This window comes from Podarcis raffonei, chromosome 11, assembly GCF_027172205.1.
Source record: "Podarcis raffonei isolate rPodRaf1 chromosome 11, rPodRaf1.pri, whole genome shotgun sequence".
In the NCBI taxonomy this organism is placed as follows: Eukaryota; Metazoa; Chordata; class Lepidosauria; order Squamata; family Lacertidae; genus Podarcis; species Podarcis raffonei.
Genome location: NC_070612.1, coordinates 31098381 through 31125136, shown reverse-complemented (window position 1 = coordinate 31125136; position 26756 = coordinate 31098381). Strand labels below are relative to the sequence as shown.

The 26756-nt window shown below is 38.7% G+C and overlaps 1 protein-coding gene across 4 annotated transcripts; it reads right to left on the bottom strand.

The window, feature by feature from the left end:
* Nucleotides 1–25586, bottom strand: ZFYVE16 (zinc finger FYVE-type containing 16). Of its 4 annotated transcripts, XM_053407773.1 has the most exons (19): nucleotides 25413–25586; nucleotides 24628–24674; nucleotides 21965–22073; nucleotides 19409–21615; nucleotides 16585–16681; nucleotides 15591–15692; nucleotides 13990–14111; nucleotides 13232–13610; nucleotides 12374–12490; nucleotides 11386–11541; nucleotides 10066–10290; nucleotides 8660–8742; nucleotides 7222–7326; nucleotides 6301–6451; nucleotides 6006–6086; nucleotides 5139–5301; nucleotides 4044–4149; nucleotides 2556–2717; nucleotides 1–1247 (listed from the first exon to the last, which is right to left on the bottom strand). In XM_053407773.1, exons 3-19 carry the CDS (start codon nucleotides 22032–22034, stop codon nucleotides 1083–1085), a joined length of 4491 nt encoding a protein of 1496 aa, XP_053263748.1. In that variant the 5' UTR covers nucleotides 22035–22073; nucleotides 24628–24674; nucleotides 25413–25586; the 3' UTR covers nucleotides 1–1082. The 4 variants fall into 4 exon arrangements, with proteins under 4 accessions (XP_053263748.1, XP_053263747.1, XP_053263749.1 ...); XM_053407772.1 differs by lacking the exon at nucleotides 24628–24674 and having other exon boundaries at nucleotides 25420–25586; XM_053407774.1 differs by lacking the exon at nucleotides 24628–24674 and having other exon boundaries at nucleotides 19409–21552; nucleotides 25420–25586.
* Nucleotides 25587–26756: the final 1170 nt, after the last annotated feature.

Sequence of the window (26756 nt, the reverse complement as noted above, 5' to 3'; positions counted from 1 at the left end):
TGCAATAAATTCAGTCTAATACTTTAATCAAACAGACACATAGGCACACACAATTTACTTCTGTGCATAACAAACAGGAACATTATGCAGGCATTATCAAAATGTATTTAGAGTTCTCAGATACTAATATCAATTATCCTCATATATAAATGCTTATTTAATGCAAATACCCCAGTATAAAAATAAGTACTGTATACAGGAAACCGTTCATGAAAATTCACACTTAATACATTGTTCTCCCTGAAAATAAACAGGGATACCAAGAGGTCTCAAAAATCAGAGAATGGCGCACTGACAGGCTTTATGCCTGATTTACCGCTACAGGATGACTACTTTAAGGGTCATCTGGCTTCTTACTCATTCTTGGAAAAACCAAGAAACTGTACATCTGAGCATAGAAGAAAAAAGATTAGGTATTTAATATAAAGGGTATTCATCTTTATGTTCAATAAATTCATTATAAACATATAACAAAGTTAGCCATTCAAAAAAGTAATTCCATGAGAGCTGACAAATTTTGCAAAAGTGCATCATTATACACTTCAAAAACATACCATTTAAAAAAAATCAGAGTTATAAAATTATTACAATGGTAAGAAACATGCTGTGTTTCTAGGTAATATTGATCTGTTCAAACATATCCCACTTTAGCTTACACTTATCTTTTTTAAAACAAGCAAACAAACAAACAAACAACCCCAAAACTATTTAAGAATAGCCTATCAGACTTGTATCTAATTTAAAAAACCACCTAAAACATCTGCAAATGATAGATGGATATCCTTCAGTATTTTGCACACACAAGCTAGTTTTAATCCTTTCTTGCCTTTTACTGGGCTGTATTAAGTGTAAACTTTCAGAACGTTAGATAATGGTCAGGTTTTTAAAATGATATTTCATGTTGACATTAAGGAGGAACATGCTCACATTTTAAAAAGGTAAAATGTTATTAAAGATGTGTTACTAAATCATTGGCTTTTAAAAAAATAAAACCTGAATATTTCATCCATAGTGTAATCTAACTGCTTTGGTATTGGTCACTGCTAGCAATTCAGTCCACTGCAGTATAACATACACGCCTGTTATATTAAGAGAGATTCAGTGATGAAAAATATTAATTCCATTTCCATTGGTAGATTTGTAGCATTTGATGTCCCACCATGAATCACTGGGATCAAAGCACTATCCAGATCATTTAGGTAATGCTGGGGAAGAAGCTTGCCTCCAGATCCTGCCTGGTATTCCACCTAAAATAAAATAAAAATGTGTTTGATTTACCATAACAAACAATATAGACAGCAACACATTAATTAGATATATATCCTATTCAAAAATCTTCAGGCAGTTTACAATCATAATTTAATATTTAAAAAAGAAATAACAACAAAGGAATCAACCTTTCCAGAACCATTCCACTAAGTTCCGCAAGGTGTGTTCTGGTTTGCGAACTATTTTTGGAAGCCGAACGTCCGACGGGGCTTCCAGTTGGCTGCAGGAGCTTCCTGCAGCCAATCAGAAGCCGCACTTTGGTTTCTGAACATTCTGGAAGTCGAGCAGCCTTCCAGAACAGATTTTGTTCGACTTCCAAGGTACGACTGTATCTGTAACAGTATTAGCTTTATTATCTACCAGTGATCCCCTCAGACTCAAAGTTTGTCATACTTTGTAAAAATGAAGGTCAATTAGGGTTTCTGCTTTTGATCAATATTTTTGTGGTGCTGATAAGCACCAGATCTGTTTCTTTTTCATTGTGCAGTCTAATTTTAATTTGATGGTGGTTTTTGGTGGGACTCTTATGTGAAATCATGGAAATTCAAGAGGATCTATTTTAATTCTACCTTATCTAACTTTTACTTCTGAAATATCAAAAAGTGGGTGTGCTCTCTTTTTCTGTCTCTCTGGTGGAGGGAGTGGGAGGATAAGGACAGAAGGGATGGGGCAGTGCTTTTTTCTAGAAAAATAGGTGCCAGTATTCACCATGAAGTTGTTACAGTAAGTGTCACACTTTTTAATCAAGAGAGAGTGAGAGATGCCAGTACTGCGTACCCTTGAGTACGTCCTGAAAAAAAGCACTGGGTAGGGGGATATAAGCAAGCAGAAGGGGTGGTGCCCACAGCATAAATTCTAAATGTGTTCACAGATCCAAAGGGTCGGTGACACCTGCTGCAACTATTTATGATATTATTTATGATAATAATTTCTTATTTATACCCTGCCCATCTGGCTGGGAAGATGCAAGCTCCCAGTCATTAAAATTACCATGCATTTGGCCCATATCAGGCTGTCTTTTCACTCACTGATGCAAGTTCCTCATCTCTAAGATGAGGCAACAAGTGCTTTGGTACAGCAAGAACTTGACTGTTTTAAATCTCATCCAAATGAATGCTGGCGAGTTATTTATATAAGAACAGATATTAATTGACATGAAGACATTATTATACCACATTTGTTCCATTTTTCCCAAGTTCATATAGGGCATATTCAATACAGAGTTCCCAAATGTCTATATGTGCATCACATATATGGATATATAGCTGCAGCTTTTAAAAAGTTACCCTATCGGTATCCATGGAGACTCTCAGGCCTATCTTGTTCATTCCATGACTTTTCAGGGTTTTGAGATGTTGGCGAAGGGCCATACAAGAAGCCAATGCAATTTCTTTAGCAAATTGATGAGCATGACTGAATACCTCAGTGGCCTTTAAGAGATAGAACACCTGAAATGTAATTAGAGAACAGTTAGCTATAGTGACTTCTTCCCTAAGTAGACTTTTTCTCACTAAAATTAAAATGACTACTGCAGCAGCGATAACATTCAATGATAGCTATGTTGGATCAATGGTGTTCACTAGAATTTGCAAAGGGACAAGATAGATGCAGGAATTTAAAAAACAAAATAAAACAAAATGCGTGAAATCATCCAACTATTGGAGAAGAAAAATGTATTCAAAATGCAGATTAACATTCTGAAATATGGAAGCAGAAACAAAAGCCTTTCCCAAAAGGCCAATACCAACTGTTAGCTCTAAGTCGTACTTCCTCCCACCCCTAATTCCCAGACTATCTGTCCCATTCCCTAACTCAGACATTTATGCTGCTATTAGCAAGAGTTTGCCTAACAATGGCGTAGATGCAAAGCCAGTATAAACCAAAGTATTGGGCTGAAAGGGAATATAAGTATAAAGGATTCAATGTCTGAACCTAAATGATCCTTATCCTACAAAGATTCTAGAGTGGTGTTTTTTAAAAAATATCCCAGACCCAACATCTACTCACTTCTTAAGTACTCAAACCTGAAAACAGACAAGTAAAAATGTCTCTGAAAGAGTAAATGGATAAAATATCCTTCCAACAGCTTTTGTTTTATTACGGTAGAATCTTTTTTCTTTTTTAAAATAAATTTTCTGATTTACAACCATAAAGAAGAGCAATACAAATAACAGCTGGTCTTTCTTTACATACACCACACACTCTATCATACTGAAGAACCTGCCTGGGTATCCACTTCCATATGAGGTAGAGATCACTACAAAATGATCTCTTCGTGCCTGGTGAGACAAGCCTGGGGGAATCCCTTGCATATGTTCTTCCAGAACAATGTGAAAAGGCAGGGGTGCTGCCTTTCATCAGTCAAAATACTAGTGGCTGAAAAAAGTTGCAACTTCCATGTCTCATGGCCAAGTAATAATCTGGTGCTTTCCTGAGTAACTGAAAAAACATAACAAATCTCATGTATTAAGTAAACTAATGGATTACTATTTTAATAAAGATTAATAAGGGTATTTTATACAGAAAATAAACCGTAACTTAACTGGACTAAGTACGAAAGAGACAATGTTTCATAAATATACTTACAGCTTTCGAAAGTAAAGAAATAATCAACATTTGAAACACTGGTGGGAATTGGGGGTAAGGATATGTAGCGTGAAGAATTCAGCAATCTTGTATCTCTTTCACACACAGATACCTTTTCAATGTTTCAAAAGCTTCATTTAATATTGTAGCAAATATTTGTTATTTTGAGAACAGCAGCATTAACTTACTTCTGTACACTTTACAAGTTTATTGTCCATTTCAAAATATTCTTCTTGGACAATTTTTTCGCTTGGAACTCCTTCCATTGATTTCCCATCTATTGGGCTTGTAACTCTATGAAGCAAGGTTAATACTGCATTAATTGCACTAGTCAGACTCTTTCCCTACATAATATGTTACTGGAAGCCAGACCAAATAGAAATTAATGTAGCATGTCACATTATATAGAATCGTATCTATTACTGTCAACCATCCTGAATTTGAGATTGGATGGACCAAAAATGTTAAGTCTGAAATCCAAGCAGCTGCTTAAGCACTAGCTGAGTGGAATGTTGAATTCAGAAGAGGCTGCTGGTTCAGGCCAAAGGTCCACCTAGTCCAGCACCCTGTTCTCACAGTGGCCAACCAGATACCTATGGGAAACTTGCAAGAAGGACCCAAAATACACAAGAGCAAAGGCAATTGTCTTTTTTTATTCTTTCAGAATTTTTACAATTTTTTACGTAGGCTACCTAGAGAACTTCAGTTCTGCGGCAACATAGAAATGCATTTAATAATAAACTTAATTCAAGTCACTGTTTACCACCAATTCTGAATCCACAGAATGTTGCAAGTGAAAAACATCAAATACTGAATTCACCTTGTTCAAACTGGACTCCTGGACGGTTCCTCTGATCTGCAGCATGTGACCAGTTATGTGTGCGTGTTCTAGGGCGGTTGCAATAGTACTGTGTCATCACCCAAATTTCCTACACAGCACTTTTGCTAAACATTCAGTCTCACTGTGCAACTTAACATTTTCTATATTTCTCTTCCACCTCCTTATTTATGTTTGCTTCCACAAAAAGAATAAATGTCCATAATATCTAAATTCATAAAATATTTAAAGTGTTCATAGGGCAGCTCTGAGAGGCTGACTAATCTACAGACCTTCAGATAAATTCATTTTTTAAATAGAGCATGGCCGAAAGATGTTAGAAAAAAATTCTGTATATAGGATTATGCAAATAGTTGTCAATGTCAGACCTTTTATTTTTTAAAAACTGATGACATTTTGCAGAAAAATATTAACACACATTTTGACTTTTGTAAAAACATCATACCTCACATTTGTTTTTTCTTCATTTTCTACCCAACAAATTTCTACATATTCCCTCAGATCTCCAGAGTCGACTTTGCCACACGTAATTCTAAAGTCCTTTTTCCCCCTTAAAGCTTGACGCAAGCCATCCATAATCTCTGGAGTTATTTGAACCATTATTCCATCTATAAGAAAAACAATTACTTTAATAAACACAAAGCCAAATTATTTTATTACAGCAATGGGCAAAATCTTGTGCCTGAGATCCATCAGGGTATAAGATTCAGCTGAAGCCCAGTTTTGATGGTAGGACACCAAACACATCACCATGATAATGATACACTTGCAGAACATGTTTCAGCAGAGCCATTCTGCTGGCAAAGAAAAACCTGTGGAAAAGCTGAAAAAGGAGCAGAGTTGTGAGGGGCACAGGGAAGGAGCACACTTCAGCTGTATCCTACATCAATTCAAGGAGGCTGGACTGCTATAGTAGTGGCTTTTCTGCATCCAAAGGAGGCTAGACCTTTGGGAGTACCTTTTAGGATTCTAATTCACTATTATGCCATCACTGCATCACTACTCCAGCATGACACCTGGCACAAACAATTCCTTCACAACTTCAGCAGAAGAGGGGAATTGGGGGGGGGGGAAGGTGCAGAGGACATGATATGCAGCATTGGACTCTGGTTTTTTATGTCACAAGGGCAACTTTAGTGACAAATACAATGGAGCTACAGAACTTTTGCAAAAAACAACTTAGCCATACAACACTCTTGGGAACATGAGTACAATGCTGATACATCTCTGTCTCAGGGACTCCTCCTTCACGTCTGACATGACTGCAAAAACAACAACAATCAAAACAAACAAACAAACAAACACTACGTACCTTCAACAATACTAGATTTAGCAAGGAATCCAGAAGATGTTTTTAGGGCTCCATTGAACACAACAAAGCTTGCACCTGTAACTAAACAAACATCATATACGTCAATTGCTCATACAAACTTAGAAGTATTTTAAACATAATTTGAGTAGGTATTTACCTTCTGTGTTATTCTAGAAATGCACACAACTTATGAAGTTCTAGAAAAACAGTGTCCAGCCAGTCCGTGACACTCACATACCAGACTAAAAAACTGACCACATGCTCCAATGGACACAATACTGCGGAAGACACTTACTTTTCCTAGGCTGTCCAGTAGCACTGTTTGCTTGTGTCTGATAGGCTCCATCATCATTCTGTATACAGACTAAATGAGAATCTGCTTCAGGACTAAAACTGGCTCCAATGCTAATGACATGCTCATTAGAAGTATTTATGACTTTCATCACCTGTAATTACAGAAATGTCATTAAGAGAGGGGGGGGGGGACATGAATCCTTGCTGCTTCTTTTAACTCCAGGGTTTAAGCTATGTCCCTAAGTATAGACACCTATCTAGAAATAAGTCCAGTTGAACACCATAGAACTTACTTATGAGTACACATGGATAGGATCAGGCTGCAAGTGAGATTCTGATAAAACGTTACCGACCTTCACATAACCCTGACCATTCTACATCTCTCTCAAATTCAGCACTTCCTCCTTAGCACACTACAGCTGCTTCAGAAGGCCAAAGCTGACACTTTAATACTTTGTATAATGTCCTACCAACAAGCCCCTTTTCCTAAAATTGCTGTGAGTTTGGCTATAAAGCACATAAGTTTAGCCCCACAAAACCTGGAAAAATATTGCTTAGGACGCAGAGTACAACACATGTAAATGGAGAAAATCCTATTATAGGGCCTACAAACGTTTCTTATTCAAACAACTAATTCTTACATATTAAGATGTTAATAACTTCGCAGGATGAAACATTTGCATGCTTTACTCTATTTTATCCTGCCCTTTCCCTAAAGATAGCAATTCATGATAGTTAGGATTTAATTACTATCCCAAGATCACTCAGCAACCTTCATGGCTGTGGAGATTTGAACCTGGGCCTCTGTAGTCTAAATCCAACATTAGTCATGATGCCACACTGGTACTAATGTAGTCTGTATATAAAATTTTGCCAATTTTTGATTATATCTGTACCAGCCCTTACGACAAATTGTTCTTACCTCATTATATCTCCTCAGAGGTATTTTAATGTAGCTTCTACCCATTTCCATATGAATAAATAAATTATCTATTGTATGCAATGTATATTGATAATTCCGAAGATCCTGCAATGCAATAGAAAGTTGATTAATTTATACATTTAATTTTCAATGGTATGCATGTCTCATGACTACCGACTGTAGAATAAAAAGGAATTACCCAAAATCTAGTACCAAGCTATCTATAAAATATGTATACCAAAAAATTTATTAAATGTGAACTATTATCTTATTTGACTCACTTATTACAATAACCAGTCATCCACAAGGTAAACTGAACCAGTTTGAGAAAACAAAGTTAGAGAACATACTATCTTCTAATTATAGTCAGCTAACCCATTCTGTATTTTTGTATACAAGTATACAATATTCTATTCTACAGTATAGAAATGATTAAATAATAAGCATGAGAATTTTTTAAAATAGCATAACTACGCAGATGCATAAAATTACTCTTTTAGTAAAGTTACAGAATAATTAATACTCACATGCCCACCAAGTGTGAATAAAGCCACCAGATACCTTTCTATGTTATACTTCCAACATTTAATTAATATGTATGTAACTTTCATAGGGCAAAATGACACATTCTGTTTACAGCTCAAGCCAGTAGACCCCAGTTCCACTGAAAGCAGTGACAGGAGGAACAAAACGCAAGGGGTAAGTGATGGACAGGAAATGTGCTTAATAATTGCCTCTGCAATAGTTCCTGATACACATTTGTCATGGGAACATGGACCCAGAACACATTTCCTTTGGCCACCAAATAAATCTATTCAATTCAGCTTCACACTGCTGTTGTTTGTTTACCTAGCAAACCACCCAAAATGTGGTTAGATAGTATACAAATGGTCCTTATTAACTTTTCTGCTGTTCACTAAAACAAGGAACTTGATTGTTTTGTTTAAGGCTAATAGCAGACCGAGTTAACTGCTGGATTTTATTTTCAAAAATGAAAAATCTACCATTGTATGTTTCTTCATCCAAGCATTCCTAGATGTAACCTGAAACCTGCAAAGCTTAGTAGCCTAGGAGAGCTTAATCTGTTAAAAGCCTGCTACCTCTTCCAATACTCCATCTTAAGCCAATGAAGACTTTATAGTTTTAATAACAATAGTTCTTCCACTCATGCCCCACTGCTTCACTTAACATTTAGCCTGATGAACTTAGGGAGAATTTTAATTTTCACATTATTTTGTGACATTTTGGTTGTTCTAATAAAGGTATCATCCAATTCTAGATTCTGAAATTTATCTTACTGTTAGTTTCCTATAGTTAACTCTCAACAGATACTTAGGCAGCATTAAAGAATACAGAGATCTTGATTTCATTTCTGACGATGCAATTTTAGTACCGGCAACAGGGCAAGAATGAAATACAAGCAAAAGCATATACTCACAACAAGTAAATTCATGACTGTGTGTCCTATTTCTCCAAACAATGACTTCCTATGTCTAATACTTGTCAAAGGAGTTGGGTACACTAGCAAGAGAAAAGGGGGAAAGTAAGAAACATGCAGAACAGAATAATTTCTAAATAACCCAATCACTTTAGAAGTTGACACATTATGGTTATTGGAACCAGTATTTATAATTTATGTATATATATATAATTGCTGGGATCCAAAACACTGCAAAGGTAGTCCAATATACTCATGGGTGTTTTGTCTTTTATTCTCAAACAGCAGCCTCTAATGTTATACAGCAAACCATTTTGAAAATGAGGATACTTTCAAAACTAGTTTGTAATGCAACATGGAGGTGTTCTACCTGGGATTGTTTGCAAAACAGATGAAGACGGGTGTGGATGTGACTAGTCCCTCAATGCGGTGGTGGTGATCAGTGGAAGTCCCATGTTGCATTTATGAGCAGGGAAAGTATGCTATTTAAAAAATAAATGATTCATACATGATGTTTACAGCTATAACTGTCCCCAGCCATTCACATGTACTTCCAAATGTAATTGAAGTGCAAAATGGTGAGGAGAGAGAATTAGTAAAAGAAATAATAAATAGGGGCATATAGATTTGCACTATAAGGCAATGTCTTGGCAATGAATTTCTTTAATTTCAGAAAGAGATTGCCTTCAATCTTTCTGGCATGTCTTTTTAAACTCAACCCATTAAAATGGAAATTGACATCACATAAATCATTTATATTCTTCTCTTAGTGAACTGTACAGGAGGTCCAGAAGCCTCTAAATAAGATCCTGTACTGAAGTAGCTGAAGAAATATCCAAAGAGAAAGCAAAGAACATAATACAATGACCAGGATAGCAGATGCAGGGCATTTACATGTAACATCTCTGGACTAGATTCGAAAGTCACTGGGAGGTGGCAAGTAACACATTCTTGTTATGAAGATGGCAGCACATTCTAGGTGCAGAAATGCATTTTAGATTGTGTTGTATATGTCTGTGGTTTACACAGCAGTCATAGCTAACCAATGCTATAGATTTGTACGACATAGAAACTTTCATACCACACATTTTAAGTGAGTGGAAAGCACTTCATTCATTCCAAAACAGAAAATATTTCATCAGTTTTCTTCAGTGGTTCCTCAAATTTCCAGTTTTTCCACTGGAAAATAGTCCTTGCATTTTCCTCTTAATCCCCACCCCCCGAATAGGCTTTACATCTTTAATCATATAATATTGAAATGTGCTACCAAAAAGATCCATAGGAAGACGAATAAATGAAACTGACATTTGCAACCACATTGAGGTCAAAGACTTGATGTCAATACACAATGGATCAGATTAAAGCACTGATCTAAGTATATGAATTAATATGTGAATGAAACTCACCTCCATATTCTGCTCCTAATCTCAACATTAAGCGAATTGGAAACACCTTTGCCCATGGCACCTCTTGCTTCTGAATAAGAATACCACATAAAAAAGGATTTTTGGGGAGTATGAGATCATCTAGATTCTGAAAAGTTGGTGTAACAAATAGGAATCCACCATTCTCCTTGCTTCCAAGAAAGCCTTCAGTGAAAGTAATATTTTCCAAATTTCCTATGAATTTTCCTAGTTAAAAGAATACATATAGTCAAAATCATCATAAAAGCACACTCATAAAACCATGGACATAATCATAGCTTCTAGGGCAAAATAAGATAAAGACTCTGGCCCCCAATATCTGAAAGATCATCTCCTTTCATACAGGTGTTATAATCAGCAGAAGGGGCACTCTTTGTAGTTCCATCAGCCTCAGAAATCTGGGGTGGTGGTGGCCTGGGAGGGGGCACTCTCCATGGCTGTTCCTCAGTTGAGGAATTCCATTCCCAGAGATGTGCCTGGCATTTTCATTATATAGTTTCTGTCGTGTGCTGGAGTCACATGTCTTTACCCTAGCCTTTGATACCCGATATACATATTTTCAGGACTCATCCTGTATTATTTTGACAGTAATTTGTTTTAAACTGTTTTTAATATTGAATTAATATTATGGTGAAGGGTGGGTAATAATAATATCAATTTGTTATTATAAGGACCATATGCTGAATCCAGATAAGCATGATTGTGCTTGGATTCCTGACACTACTGCCCCCACCACCTATAGCACCATGACATAACACATCCAAACAAGTCACTCATGAGAATTAGGGGACCATCCTGAACAGCTGGCAGGGGCAGCAACAGAAATGGATTATTAATGGAAATAGAGAGGGGGGAAAGAGACTCCCCAAAATGAGATCAGCAACTAAGGGTGGAAAATTTCCCTGAAATGCCTGTCAATTTTTTGAGCAGCCCAGCAAAGAATATTGGGTCAGTTCTTATTATTTGAACAATATAACGCCATTAAGATGAATACAGTGGTACCTTGGTAGTCAAACGCCTTAGTCGTCGAACAAATCGGCATCCAAACATTGCAAACCCGGAAGTGAGTGTTCTGGTTTGTGAATGTTTTTTGGAAGCCAAACGTCTGACGCAGCTTCCGATTGGCTGCAGGAAGCTCCTGCAGCCAATCAAAAGCCATGCCTTGGTTTTCGAACCTTTTCGGGAGTTGAAAGGACTCCTGAAATGGATTAAATTTGAGAACCAAGGTATGACTGTACTGAAAAGGAAGTATTTCATGAAGTCTGATATGTTCTGCTTTCAAATTATAGCAAAGTTTCATACCTTTCATGGCATCCTTATATATATTAATAAATAATTTGAATATTTCTTCAGGAACATCATCTTCATTTGGCAAACAAGGTAACAGTATAATAATTTCTGCCTGCCCCAAACCATGCAGTCCATTAGTTGAGAAGTACCAGCACCTTTCTGAAGAATCTTATTGAGAAAATAAAATAAAATTAAGCAGTAGAATATTTTATTGTTAAATGCAGGATATTAAATATATATATATATTTCTGCATAGTAACTAAGACATTAACATTAGGAAGTCTAGGCTATATTCAATGTTAGGGAAGTATAAACTCACTGAAGTATTTCCATTTATTTCAATGGCTCTTTTCTGAGTATGGCAGTTGTATAGCACCATCTGTATTGAACTATTTATTTTACTTTTATAAGATTTTTTTAAATTTAAAAGCACTAGTTTAGAGATGGTTGCTATATTAGCCACAAAGACTCAAAATAGAAAGGTGATGCCTTTTATTGATGTGATAATTAAGCATTAAGGCATTATAGTGAACACTGTAATTCATTATTGTAAGTAAAAATATTTACAGCTGACATCATCTGACTTTCTGTACACCTAAGAATCTTACTTCAGCCTAATGAAGAATTTGAAAGGTAGTATAATCCAACTTCAACCAATATTTGTTTAATTCAATGTATCACTACCAATTCAATGTATTCCTACCAAAAATGCCTAGAACACTTCAAAATTATACATGACATGCCCCCTGGGCAAGTGTTATTCATTTAAGGACAATAAAATATGTCCAGGGGTCATGCCCCAATCAAAACAAAACAAAAAAAGGGGAAAAAAGAATGAGGTTTGTGATACCTATCTCCAAAATAACTTTAAAAGGTAGAAGGCAAGAGTAAAGGGAAAAAAGCCTCAAGTAAAACTAAAGATTTAAGCCTACAGGTTGGTTCATATTTCATAGCCGCAAACAAACACATTTACATGCCATTTTCCTTGTGTACCACTTACAAGGGAGTATCTTTACATTCACAAGAAGATTTGCATTCAGGATGAATGTTAGTGGATTAGGTTCTTCAAGTAGTAAAGTGACTTGCTTATGAGAAGGATGTTCTTCTATTAAGGATTCTAAAGAAAATTTAAAACATTATTAGTTCAACAAAAGGTATTTTCTTACAGTGAGCAGGAGGAAAGCAATTTCTCATTGCAAAATACAACACTTTAATCAGAAAAACGGCCCAGCAGTAGATGTGAGCATATCTGGATTTGATGGCACAGTCAGCACATAATGCCAAGACAGACCATGGCTTATTGTAAATAAGCAGCCATGCAAGCTCCCAGAGAAGAAATTGCAGACTCTCTATTTCTCCCCATTCATCCTGCAGCTGCGTTGTGAGAAGCCATGGTTTGTCTTAGTCTGGGCTTGTGGCTTAGCTTTCTCCAGTAAAATGAGCTGTAGACTAAAGTTTGTCCCATGATTTATAGTTCATGATTTGTCTGGAGAGCTAAGCAACAAGCCCCAGTTCTGATGACATGCTAAGCTAAACCATGATTTAGCTCAGCACAACAGCAGAACAGAGGAGGAGAAAAGCAGCTACAATCTCCTCTCCAGAAAGCCCCACCTTTTCCGCATTCTCACTAAGCCAGATCATTATGTGCCAATAAGGACAATATTATTTCTTTATATTTTAATTTCAATGTTATACATTTACCTTTTAATTGATTTTATTAATATCTTATGATTCTCAATATCATTATACACTTCTAAATTGCAAAATCAATGCAACGTAGCACATTACACTGAGAAACATTCCCATTTTTAGAAAACACACGTTTCCCAGGAAAACTACTTGGGAAGAGGAAACTCACCTTCTCCTTTTTCTCCTCTTGCAAGCAGAAGAGGAGGCAACCCATTATCCTCAGGAATAAGGCTGATCTCCTTGCTAACACAGTTTTCAACACCACAAAGCATCCTGTAATCTAATGGACCAACAGTTACATCACTAGCTTCATTTGTTGTGGCAGGAACAGGATGCTTTACTGGTTCAACAATAGTGGGGAATTCAGCAATAGCAGGAATCAGACAGTCAGAATTACATGACAACTCAGGTTGTCCTACGGGGGACAAAATATCTTCTTCTGGAACAAAAGGAGGAGAACTGAAGTTCTCAGTTTGTCCAGCAATATGCATTTCATCCTTTGGTTTGATATCAGTTGCACAAACAGTGTCATTTGTTGAACTTTCAACCTATGAAAAAAGTTATTCAATTAGATTGAACATTCACTTAATTCAACAGGGTGAAATCTGTACAAGCATTTCAAACAGAAAAAAATGAAAAGAGCATTGTTACACAGCCATCTAGCAATAAAACAATATATCACCTATTTTTAAACACAATAAAAATGTTATAAAACAGAGAATCATCATGAAAATCAGTAAAACAGTATAATAAAACAGGAATTCAGTAATAACAGGGTGCATTTTTCTTACAGACATTTGAAGCAATTGGCGGATGATGCTTCATATATGGCAGAGGGAAGGGTATTCTAACATGCAGAAACCAAGATGGAAAATGACCACTTCTTATTTTTAAGAAGTAGCAATTTATGATACAATTGTGGCTTACGGGATATGGTTCCTGTGGGGATCTTCTGACTCCAGATGACAATTTTGTTGTGTCAGCAACTTCCCCATTAGGCAAAATACCGTCTGCAAACCAAACTCTTTTCTGTTCTTTAGGGCACAACCCTACAAGGAGAAGGAGAAATAAATGAGGATCCCTTACTTATTTTTAATAAAACAAAACCACCAAACACTTCCAAAAAAGCCCTGCCCTGCTCACAATAGCAGTCTACTTAGAATCATTACTACAATACATAGCAATCAGCGTCTTCCCTCAATAATGGAATGGAGACTTAATGAAAGTCAATAAACTGAAGCTTTATCCAGGTAAGACTGAGGCACTGTTAGTGGGCAGTTTCCTAGAACAGTTGGATGGGAACTGGCCTGTTCTGGGTAGGGTTACACTCTGAAGAAAGTGTGTAGTTTGTGGGTATTTCTGGATCAATTACTGTCACTTGAGGCAAGGCTCAAGTGGCCTCAGTAGCACCAAGTGCCTCCCATGAGGCAGTCTGAACATATAAAACCAATGCTACCATGACTGCATTGGCTACTAATTAGTTTACGGGCTCAATTCAAGATGCTGGTTTTCACCCAGTATCTCAAGGACTTTCTCTCCCCACACGAAGCAAGCCAGACTCTGCAATTGTCATCTGAAGTCCTTCTCCGTATGTCTACTCCAAGGGAGGCATGGAGTGGAGGAACACAAGTACTGGCTGTTTAAGTAATGGTTTCCCGCTTGTGGAATCATCTCCTCAGACAGGCATGCCTGGCACCATCTTTATCTACTTTAGCTGTCAAGAAGGAAGGTTTATTTTTACCCAGGCATTTGACACTTAATTTGGAGGGTATTAGGTATATATGTGGCATCTTCCTTGCTTATTTTTTTAGTGAGGTGGGTTGAGTGAGATCTTTGTGCCTTCTAGGTTTTCATTTTATTCTGGTGATTATGATTACGATTATGAAGAAGAAGAAAAGATCAGATGAACGGTTGTATATCTCAACACAAATATACCAAGACATGAGGTTTCTGCAGTTAGTAAATTTAACTATTGATGCACAAAACTATCTAGAAAAAGATGTACACAGGTGTGCAAATAAAGAGGCTTGCATGGAAGACTTGTCTCAAGACTAGCCTTGAGGAGCTCTCTTCACCTTTTCCAGGTTATGTCTCAAGGCAAAGTGTGGAGACATTGTGTTAAAGATGTGAGATAATCCAACAAGGGGCTTATTGACATTTTTGCCTCAAAATAAAAATTCTCTCCTCTGCAAGTTCAGGTTAAAACATAGCATGGGTCACTCTTTATTGGTCACCACTTTGCTGAAATCACTTCAAATTGCAGCAACACTGCTAGAAAGGAATTTCATTTCCTGCTCCCTGTCCCTCATCCCCAAACATATCATGGTTTGAGTGTTGAGAAAACAAAACCCAAACCCAAACAGAGTATGCATATCCCACACAAGTGAACATCAGCTGCAAGTTTGTTGTGCTATCCTATAATTGTCTAGAGAGGCCCCGATAGTAAATTTAGTCCTTCAGGTTACCATCACCATTTGGCTGTTTAAATACAGATATGGGTAATGAAACAGAAGGAAAATTAGGTGTACCGGTTGTCTGTGCTTCCTGCAGAGGTGAAACAGTTGAATATTCAGAGGTACCAGAATTGGGCACAAGACCCGTTGGGCTCATCATCCTTTCTAGTGCCTGTGCTAACAAAACAAAATTTAAAAAGTTTAAATGTCACAAATGTAGGATATTTATCCTTTCTCCCTTTTTCTCACACACAGGCTTGAGGGGTCCGGAGAGGTACCCCAAGGTGAGTTTGGATCACACCCACTTTCATTTTAACTAGGACTGCAACATTTACTGGATTTGAAAAACACAGTCAGTAGTTCTATACAGGTTATTTCCTCACTATGCATAGGAATTTATCTGTATCATACTACCCTTCTTGATGTTGGTGTATTATACTCAAATATTTGCATAGGGAGGTCTCTATGTGTACAGCCCAACATGTTAAATTGCATAGATCATTCCAATAAGGCCTACAGAGCACAAGAATGAGACCTATGCAGACTAGGCAATACAGTGCAAAACTGCTATAGAAGGCAAAGTCAAGGGCATCAGTATCAGGTAGGTGTAGGATAGTTTTCATAGCAATCTATGAGGTTGGGGGGGTGGGGAATAGGGAAGCAAAGAAAATGTATACGGACTCATTCTCTCTCCAACTATCAGCAGCCAGGAGAAAGCAACAGAATTTCCTTCTTGGGAAATTCCATAGGACACCTGGTTGGCCATTGTCAGAATGCCAAACCAGATAGATAATTGCCTCATCAAGCATAATTATTCTTATGTTCTAAGAGGCAGTATGACCAATATATTAATCACTCTTAAAAATTATTTCTTTTACAAGTTTCTAAATATAACATATGAATGCAACTCCTGTTAACTTTATCCTATGCAGTGTTCAGATATATTACAAATGTTTCTGAGCACAATTTATAATAGAAATATTGTTCATATTGGGAAGGCTATTTCAATACTCAGGAGTTATTCCAGTTACCTTTTCTCTTCCTCCTAATTTTATTAAATCATTTTTACCTTTGTTAATGGACTCATAGCAGCTTATGCAGACTCTTGCTTCTTTATCCAGATACTGAAGTTTGCATTTCCGATTACAACAGGCTGTACAAAAAACCTAGATTAGAACAGCAGCTATATTAATAAGATGAATCTAAAAAATAGTTAATATATTACTAATTAGACAAGACACAAACAGGTGGGGGAATTAATACTATATGAACAATCTTATTTTGCAGTTTTAGTACCTGTCTTTCCAAAGTGCAGTTTTTGCAACATAAAGGGACCCCTGACCATTAGGTCCAGTTGCGGACGACTCTGGGGTTGCGCCGCTCATCTTGCTTTACTGGCCACGGGAACCAACGTATAGCTTCTGGGTCATGTGGCCAGTATGACTAAGCTGCTTCTGGTGAAACCAGAGCAGCGCACGAAAACGCCGTTTACCTTCCCGCCTATTTATCTAATTGCACTTTGACGTGCTTTCAAACTGCTAGGTTTCAGGAGCTGGGACCGCTCACAGGAGCTCACCCTGTCGTGGGGATTCGAACCACCGACCTTCTGATCAGCAAGCCCTAGGCTCTGTGGTTTAACCCATGTCCCCTACATAGAGCACAATAAATTAACTCTATAGCACAACACTGACAACTAGTGGAGGTTTTTTTTAAAAACCACCACAACAACAAACCTTACATTTGTGTAGAATCTATTTATGCCCAACTCACACAATTACTAATAAATTTGATTTCGGGGTGTGTGTGTGTGTGTGAAAAAATAGGAGGAACAAACAAAAACTCAAGCATGAATTGCCTTATTCTGATCTCTGAACAATTCTGAATCGCTGTAGTGCACCAAGATGAATGCTATACTATGAACAAGTTACCTAGAATCAAATCCCTACTCAACCCATATAGTGAGCCATCTATTATTTGCATCTGACTACAGAGGTGCTGCTGTAAAGGATAAAGTGGAATAGCTTCAAATTTGCCAGTCTCAGCCCATGGGGAGGGGAAGGAATGGAAGACACATTTTGGAAAAAAAATCTCTTTTATGTTCTGGTCTAGGAAAAGAGATCAGATTGTACAGAGCTTATCTTGAGCCAAAACCTGCCTAGATCAACTTCCAAATATATTTTCAAAGATAATGAATTGCCTTGAGCAAGTTCATAGTGCCTAATCATTATCAAATACTACAACGTATTTCATACATTTGTAGTCAGAAGATAGAATTTCTTAACTCTGTCAGTGGGCTTGGTCACACTTCATTTTGAGAGCTCAGCTCTATTTTCACCCAACTTTCAAAAGCAAGGGCAAGAATGAATGGGGATTACTTTAAAAAAAGGTATATTCTTGTGCTGAGGACACTCATCCTGAAGGGCTGGGGTGAGAAGGATTTTGGATCTGGGTAATGCAATGCAGACAATAGGGAGAATTGCCTGCCTGAAGCAAAGGGTGTGTAGATGCAATTTGTCATCTAGTCAGCCGGCTATATAGTGCTAGGGAGGGGTTAGCAGTAGTGCTGTATGCTAGCACCAATGACATGGGGAAATGTAGTTGGAAGGTCCTGGAAGCAAAATCGATGTTGCTAGGTAGAATACTGAAAGCCAGGACCTCCAAAGTAGTTTTATCTGAAATAATACCTGTGCTACACACAGGGGCAGCTAGACAGGCACAGTTGTGTAATCTCAATGCATGAATGAGACAGTATTGTCAGGAGAAGGGATTTAGATTTATTAAAGAGTAGGGAACCTTTGGGACAAATCAAACTTGGATGGGCTCCACTTAACCAGGAAGCAACCAAGCTGTTAAAATCAAGAACAATTTTCAAACTGATTGTGGGGTGAAACTGACAGGAGCCGAGGAGGGTCAGGTTTGGAACAAACCTTCCCCCAGGATGAAGGTGAAAAGGTTTATGATCATTTAAATAGAGGAGTATAGAACTAGGCATCAAGAGTGTAGGGGCACATAACAGCAATTCAGAGAGCACAAAGCAACACAGACTAAAATGCAAGTGCCACAGATAATGTTGGGAAAGAAGCTGTGTTTTTCTAGGAATGCTCAAGGCCTTAAGGCCAAGATGGGTCAGCTGGAGTGCTTGGTTTGAGAGGACAGATATAGTGGGTGTAACAGAAACCTGGTTGAATGAAAACAACCATTGAGACACTCATCTATGGATGCAAACTTTATAGGAAGGATATTGAAGGGAGTACTGGAGGTGGTGGTCAAAGATTACATAAGAGACAAAAGTCTTGAAATCCTACAGAATATTGGATACCAGACCACTGGTTGGCCACTATTATAACAGTGTGTTGGACCAGATGGGGCATTTGGCCAGATCCAGCAGGGATCTTCTTATGTTTTTACCAGTCTATGGTCTCCCCCCGCATTTAGCTTTTAATATATGGCAGGGCAAGCTGTGCTAAGATAACGTAGTTTTCTCTCTCCCCAACACAGGCTGGATTTTCAAGACTGCACTGTACTGGGACATTTATATGCTGCTTTTGATCAACATTTTCCACTTTTACTTGCAAACTAAAGATTGTGTGCAAACCTTAATGATTATCTAGAATACAGATTGTGTCTTTCTTTCCTTCTATATATTATTTGTTCAGTTACCAGGATCTGAAGCCTGTTTGACTGCATTTTCAATTAGTAAAACTTTAGGCTGATAGCACTTAATAGTGCCTGTTTCCATCCCAACTAAGCCAGTTTTGGGGGAGGGGAAGGATGGGAATGGTGTTAATAAAAGCAAATGCTAACCTAGAAGGATAAATACTTATTTCTAACTTCTATGATGAGCAGACATATGGACTAGGATAGATATTTAAAAATGGGTTTAGATTACTTACTTTCCCACAAGCACGGCAATGGTGTCTTCTTTTTGTAAATGTGAACTTGGCTTGACAATTCATGCAGTTTGGTGCTTCTGAATCAGGAACCCAGGATGGCTGCTTGTCTCCTGGGACTACAGCTTGTTCTACTACTTGAGCAGGTTCCGAGATCACAGGTGAGACACTACCTTTGTTTTCCAAGCAGCTTTGTGTGTCAGCATTATTAAATCTGAAGTTTGACTCAGAACAGGTTTTAGTATCTGAGAGAGAGGTATTTGAGATTGTGGAATTTATCACTTGGGGCTGACTCTCAAGTTTATTTGGACTACTAAGCTCAGAAGAGAGTTTGGATTTTGGTGAAAAGTTTTGCAACTGTTTTGGCCTTGCACCTCCACTGTGCACCATCTGTTGGCTACTTGCGAGGTCTGAAATTTCACTTGCAGTTTCACTTATGTGATCTGAAGTCTCTTGTTGAACCGGCTGTGTTCCTTTTCCCAGCAGAATCCCCAATCTAGGTTCAGAATTGGAAACTATACAATTGTTATTGACAGAAGCTTCCCTCTTCTTAAATTCCGTTTCTACTTGTAAACTATCACTTCTGACATTCAGTTTTTTAGCATCTATTAAGTTATCATAAATCACATCAGATTCTGATAGTCCATCATCAGTGTCTTCTTCCAGAGGCTTTGAATGGCTCACTTCAGAACAATGCTCAGTTAAGAAGGCATCAAGTTCAGCATCACTAATGAGCATATCACTTCCAATAATGTCTTCTTCTATGGCTAGATCAATTGAAGCTCTATCACCAATGTCAGCAGGCAAAACACTGCTGCATGTTTCAGTAACCAAAGAAGAACTAGAAGTAGCAGCAGAGTCTTGGTATTGGAAAAGATCACATTTACTAGTAATGTTGTCAAAACCCACATTCTCGCTATCTGTAAAGGCAGGCTTCTCTAGGCAGCACTGGATGGGTTTGTTTAGATTTCCATCTTGTTCAGAAGCTTCTATTCTGTGAAACAATTCTTCTTTAGAAAGGCCATTGTTATATTTTTCTGTGTGCACAGTTACATCACTAATGACATCTGCTGCTTCACTCTGAGCAGTTTTTCCACTTGTGTCATCAGCTGAAACTAGTGACCCACATATAGAAACAGCAAGTGGAAGACAGGACAATGAAGTCTGTACATCTTCAGAGACCTCCGATGTTGAAACCATGTTTGCAGTTGCACTGGTTTCCTCTTCTGCACTAGAGATATTTTCCACAGGGGTGGGTGTTTTATCCAATACTAACATATTATCAATTTGAAGTGGGGAGGCACATAAAGTCTCTTCTTTAGGCAATATTAAGCTGGTGTTATTCAACCCATGTGTCTTTGGCAGGTTAGAGGTTTCAGATTCAATCTTATCTTCTTTTGAAATAGTTTGCTTGCCACTTTCTCCATGTATCGTTTCACTTTCTGCACTATTCTCATCTACTAACAACTCACAAGGCAGCTCATCTTTGGAACTTTCTACAGTTGGCGTTAGTTGGGCTATTAAAGCTGATACTCTCTCAAGGCCTGTAGTTTGTTCTACCTGATCAATTACTTCATTGTTATCCAAAGTTCCCGTCTTTTCTTGAGCCCCACCAGATTCCACTACATTTGCTTCAGAAAGGCTGTCTGTCTTTAGCATCACTTGGCTCTGTTTTTCGGTTGTGCCATCTTCCTTATTATACAATGTTGTATCTTCATCAGTCAGTTGATGTGTGCCAGAATCCGCACTATAATCAACAGACAAGTTACAAGCAGTGGCTGTTATCAATGATAAATCAAAACCAGTAAGAGAGCTTGTATTGGTCTGAAAGTCACCTGGCTGCAACTTTTGAATACACTCCGAATTACTTTTTACATGGCTCAAATTACCTGTGTCACTGATAAGATCACAGACGGGTATGCTACATCGCCCAAGGCAAGAAGATTGATTTTTATCCGAAGAACCACCATCCACCATAGACAGAAGATCTAACCCAGTGACATTTTTCTCATTCTGTTCAGTGTTCAGTTCAAAGTTTGCTACATTTGTAGTCTGACTAGACAATGAGAGCTCAGTTGATGTGGTACAACTACTAATATTTTCTTGCACATTTGGGCCCAGGAATTTTGGCTGCTGGTAGTCTAATTCTGAAGAAAGAAAGTGAGATTTGGAATCATGTGGATTTACAATTTTGTTGTTTTCAAGTTCATCTGAAATTAAAATAAAAATTGTTAGAAATTCATTACACCTCTCTCTCTCTCTCTCTCTCTCTCTCTCTCACACACACACACACACACACACAAGCTCACTCATTCCTATGGCATCAAAAACAAATATTAATAAAAGGCTTCCCCCCCCCCCCACATTCTTCCTGTCCTTCGTCTCCCCACACCTCCCCATTGTCTGTTTTAGATTGCAACCTCCTTGGGAGCAAGAACACAGTAATATGGTGAATGAGGCCCTGTAAAGCACCATATACACCGGTGGTGTCCTTCATTACAATCCACTTTAAGCATGCTGTTCTCTCACACAAAATAGAAGCATGAAGTAAAAACTAACCAGTATTCTGCTCAAATTCATCAAGTAGCTTGTCCAAGTCTGAGACTGCTGCTTTGAAGTAACTGTCCATTCTAAGGCTGAATCTGGTAAAAGTTTTCTCCTCTTGCGCCTATGTAGAATACATTGAATTAAGCAAGGGCAGGTCTACTGGTAGATCTTGAACAATTTGTAGTAGATTTTAATAAATTTCTGACTACCAATTCTTTAAAATAGCAACAGTAAAAAGGTGGTTGTATGCTTCTATCAAATTAGGCTGCTGAAAAAAAAGAAATCAAGGCCTGATTAAAACGATGATTTATTAAACTGTGGCTTAGAGTTGTGCGAGTCCAACAGCTTAACTATGTTTTGGTTTGCTTTTACTGCCAGCAAACTATTATCTGAAGCCATAGGTTTTTTTTGCTTATAAACTTGTTTTAACTATGGCTTGGCATTATAGGTGAACTGAGCACTCTTCCTTAACCATGGTGTATCTGACTAGCCCCATTACAAAACTTGCATAAAGTCACAATCCCAAGCAAAGGTGCCAGCTTGTGCCAAGGACTGGGGGGGTGTCATGTGTGCTACGACGATGTCACATGATGTTTCGGGAGGAGCACTCAGCAGGCTTCCACAACAGGAAGAGAATGAGCTGGCCAGGGAAGACACACTTGGCTTCCTCAACCCCCAAACATTGGGGGAGGGCCAAAAGAGCTCAGGCCCCTGGGGTTGGCATCCCTGATCCAAAGCATTTCAGACTTACACAATCCTTTGACTGTGAATTGTACAACTCCCGTGATGTGGGACTTTCTTTAAAAATTCCATTTTAGAAATGCATAGCTTCGAAAAATAAATTAGTAACATTTTTTTATTTAGATATTTTACGCTGCCTTTCAAAGCACTTTACAGCCTAAAGTCATCATAAAATGGGTAATAATTCAAATAAAATAAAATAAGAACAATTCATTACAAAGCCAGTTGTAAAATAACACCAATGGTTAAAAGTACATTAAAAACAGACTGCCATAAAAACAGATGTTAACACCAGGACTACAGATCTTGTTTAAAACCAGCCTAGGAGGCAGCCAAATGTACTTCCCATGGGAGGAAGTTCCACAACAGAACCACGACTGAGCCCCTAACTTTTGTGCCCCCTCCCTCTTGTGAAGGGACCTTAGTAGCAGGTCAACCTCAAGGGCTGAGTGGGCTTATACATGTGCAGACCATCCTTAAGATAACTTGGTTCCAAGCCATCTAGTACCTTACAGGTAACAACAAGTATTTTAAATTGGACCTGGAAGCCCATTTGCAGCCAGTGAAGGTGGTGCAGAATCAGTGTTATATGCTCAGACTGCATGACCTTTCAGAAGTAATGGGGCAGCTACAAACTGATCAGCTGAACATTCTTCAAAAGCAGACCCCATGCAGCACATTACAGTAGTCTAGCCTAGATGCAATCAGAATAACGAATAAGAAGAGTACAAGTCAAATTGGGCAACTGGAATGGATATAATGAAATATAATAAAATCAAAGTTAATCAAGTTATTTCAGGTACTTTGTAGGAAGCATATATTTATGCTCAAAGCTCTTAAGTTAAAACTAATTTCCTCCCTTAAAATCTAAATAATATAAAGCTAGTAGGCTAATCAGTCACCCTCATTTACAATATTTATAGATATTCCAATAAAAATAATTTCCAAGTAAACCTATGAAGTGGCTTGAATATAACATTTAAGGCACGCTAAGTACACTCCATCACATATTTCAGTTCAACTACTTTTGGTTATTGGAAAAACTTTTCAAATATTTATTTAGCATCAACACTGACAAATATAAAACAGCATAAATGTTAAATGCTATGGTCAAATTGCTTTAAGTTACAAAGAATTTACAACTTACTTTAATCATTCTTGGGGACAAAAATAGCCTTAGCCTGGTAGACACTGTGACTAGGATGTGACTCCAAAGCTGGTCAGTGAAGAGTCACTGCTGATGTCACAAGATTCTCCCCTCTCTCTGCCTTGATCAAATATAGAATTTCCTTCCCATTTTACTGAAAGGATTTCCTTTGGACATGGAATTATATCACAGTATCATTTTGGGGCAAGCCAGCTTACTTTAAAATCTTAACACTTTTTATATAGAACTTAAAAACCAATATAATTTCAGGAAATGGAAATTATAATTTAAAACCTAATAACATAATTAGTCAGTATCTAACCCAAAAAAGTCTTTTAAGATGGTTCATTGAGACGTGAAGAGTAATGAAAAACAAGCTGTGGACAAACACTGTCAATTTGATCACTCAAAAATCATGTGACAAACCATGACTTGCAAACGAAGTACTTGGTAAGCACTTTGAAATTCTTGATAAGAAAGCTAATCCTAAAGCAACCTATGACAAAACTGTCAAGTATACAGCACATAAAGATCATTAACATTCTAAATATTTCTGACTTGTTGCTGATCTCATGTCAACTAAAACATAGGGTAAAAATGCTGCAGCTTGTGTAGACTTAGTTGCAAGAAGTCAAGTCATTTTTTAACTGGGAAGAAAACGTTCCTAACTCCTGTGCAGAGACAAGTGCAGAGACAAGCTAGGGAGACACCCTGGGGCTTCACTTGCTTGTGCTCTGAGAAGGTCCCTGCACACGGAAAAGCAGAGATTTTGGTGCAACAAACCCACCCTCGCTCGCTATGGTGTCGTCATATCAGCTTGACTTCTCACATGATCTCCCTTCACATATAGGAGCGGGGAAAGAAAAACACACACAAGCCGTCACATGCGAATTCTCTTGCATTATATTGGCGTTTCAACCTTGAGCCAGATTCAACCTCCTGCGCCGGATTGTTTACTACGGTGGCTCCACAAACCATAAAAAGCACACCGGGGCGGACAAAACTTCTGGAGATTTATTATAATCGCACGGGATTATTCCAGCCAAGACCGGGGAAGGGGGGCGGGTGTCTGATGTTGAGATTTCCAATCTCTCCAGGCGCCAGACGGAAAGTGGAGCCTGAAACTCTTTGGAGAGGCAACAAAACGTGAAGATGCCAAGCAAGGAAGAGGGTTGCAGGAGCAGAGAGGAACCCACTCGCTCGCCCAGCCAGGGAGGGCAGGACACCCCGGGGTGCCGATCCTTCCCTTTATAAAACGATAGAGCAGGCGGGTCTTTCCTACCCGCCGCTTTAGCCCCCCTCGCTCCAAACGGGGAGAGGGGGAAATCTGTGGGGTGGCGAGCAGCCAGAGCATTGCTTGAAGAGATGACTCGTCCACACCGGAACCCCAAACCGTGTCTCTCGTTGTCACAGCATACCTGAGAGGAATGGAGGCCCACAGGCGCGCCCCCCCCCCACACATCTGAGGGACAAAAAATAATAATTGGGCGCCCGACCCTCTTCTGAGGCCGAAACCCGGCACAGGCACGCCCCCACACCAGGAAGCAACAACACACACACACAGACACACACCGCTCACCTCATGGGCGCCCCCGCCAGTTTAATACGAGCCCCGCGAAGCGCTGCGGGACTTTCGCGCAGACTTTTTTTTGTCTTTCCCCGAGAAAGTGGGGGGGGGGGCGAGGACTGTTCTCTTTCTTCTTCAGGTCTCCGTGCGCATGCGCTGCCCTCGCGCTCTGCCTCTTTCTCTCTCTCCGCCTTCCCTCAAGTCTCTTCTTGCTACCAATCTCCGGGATGGAGTCAAGTGCGCTTGCGCAGTTGCTAGGCTGTTTTTCTTCTCTCCTCCTCCGCGCTTCGGAGGTCAAGTCAAAAGGTTCGTGTGATTCTCCAGACCCGGGCGGGCGGCGGGTTGGTGCGTCAAAAGTGGTGCTTAGGCATCCGGATTGAGGTAGTAGCCGCTTGCATTTCCTCTGCTTGGGAGGTAAAGTTGCACAGAAAAAGGAGAAGGGAAGAGGACGCTTGGTTTTGCAGAACGTTTGAATAGGCTTCTTTTTTATGTAGGGATGCCCAATTTGGGAAAGGTTACTATAATTAAAGCAGCAATACAGGACGCCTCCGTCTACTGTCCTCCCTTCAAGGTCCTTGCCTTCCCCTATTGTGATCCTTTTTAATCTTTTAAATGGACTTTGGTATCCGGCGGTGAAACGTCAAGCTCTTAAGAAAAGCAGGAGCGATCAGAAAGTGAGGCTTTGAAGGTCCTTTGGACGCTCGGGATCGCATGGAGCTATTTTAAAGGGGAAGGTGCCTTTGAGAATGTGCAGAGTACACGTAGCTGACCACTCAAAAGCCACAGTCGTCCCTGCACATTAGCGTTGGGCTTTTATTTAAGTGGCTGCTGAGCTATAGACACATATTTGTTTTATAACTACATTTATTAGCTGTCATTCAAAATGCATCATTTCCTTGTAACATATAAGCAACATAATCACTATCCTCATATCAGCATAAGCCTGATAGCTAAGGAGTGGAGTTTTTTCTGAGGCAGCCACTAAGCTGAGGAGGTACAGTAAGCTTGCAACTTACGTGGGGCTTGCCACGCCTAAAGCCAAAACCGTGCATAGTCAAAACACATTGGGTTCAATGGTGGCTGGAATTGACAAAGTCATTTTTCTTGGAACCCCGCCCCCTTTTTATTTTTTGTTACATGCATAAAGCTTAATGTGCACAAGTTAAATGCACAGAAGTTGCGGGCTTATTGTACTTCCTCCTTACATTGGTACTGTATTCCTGGCATCTTTGTTGCACAGCTGTCCTCCTACGCTGAAGACACACCCTATTAATTACCTTGATCACTCAAGTTAAGCTGAATGTTGGAAGATTTAGGACATAGCACTATGGAATTTGCTCCCACAAAAA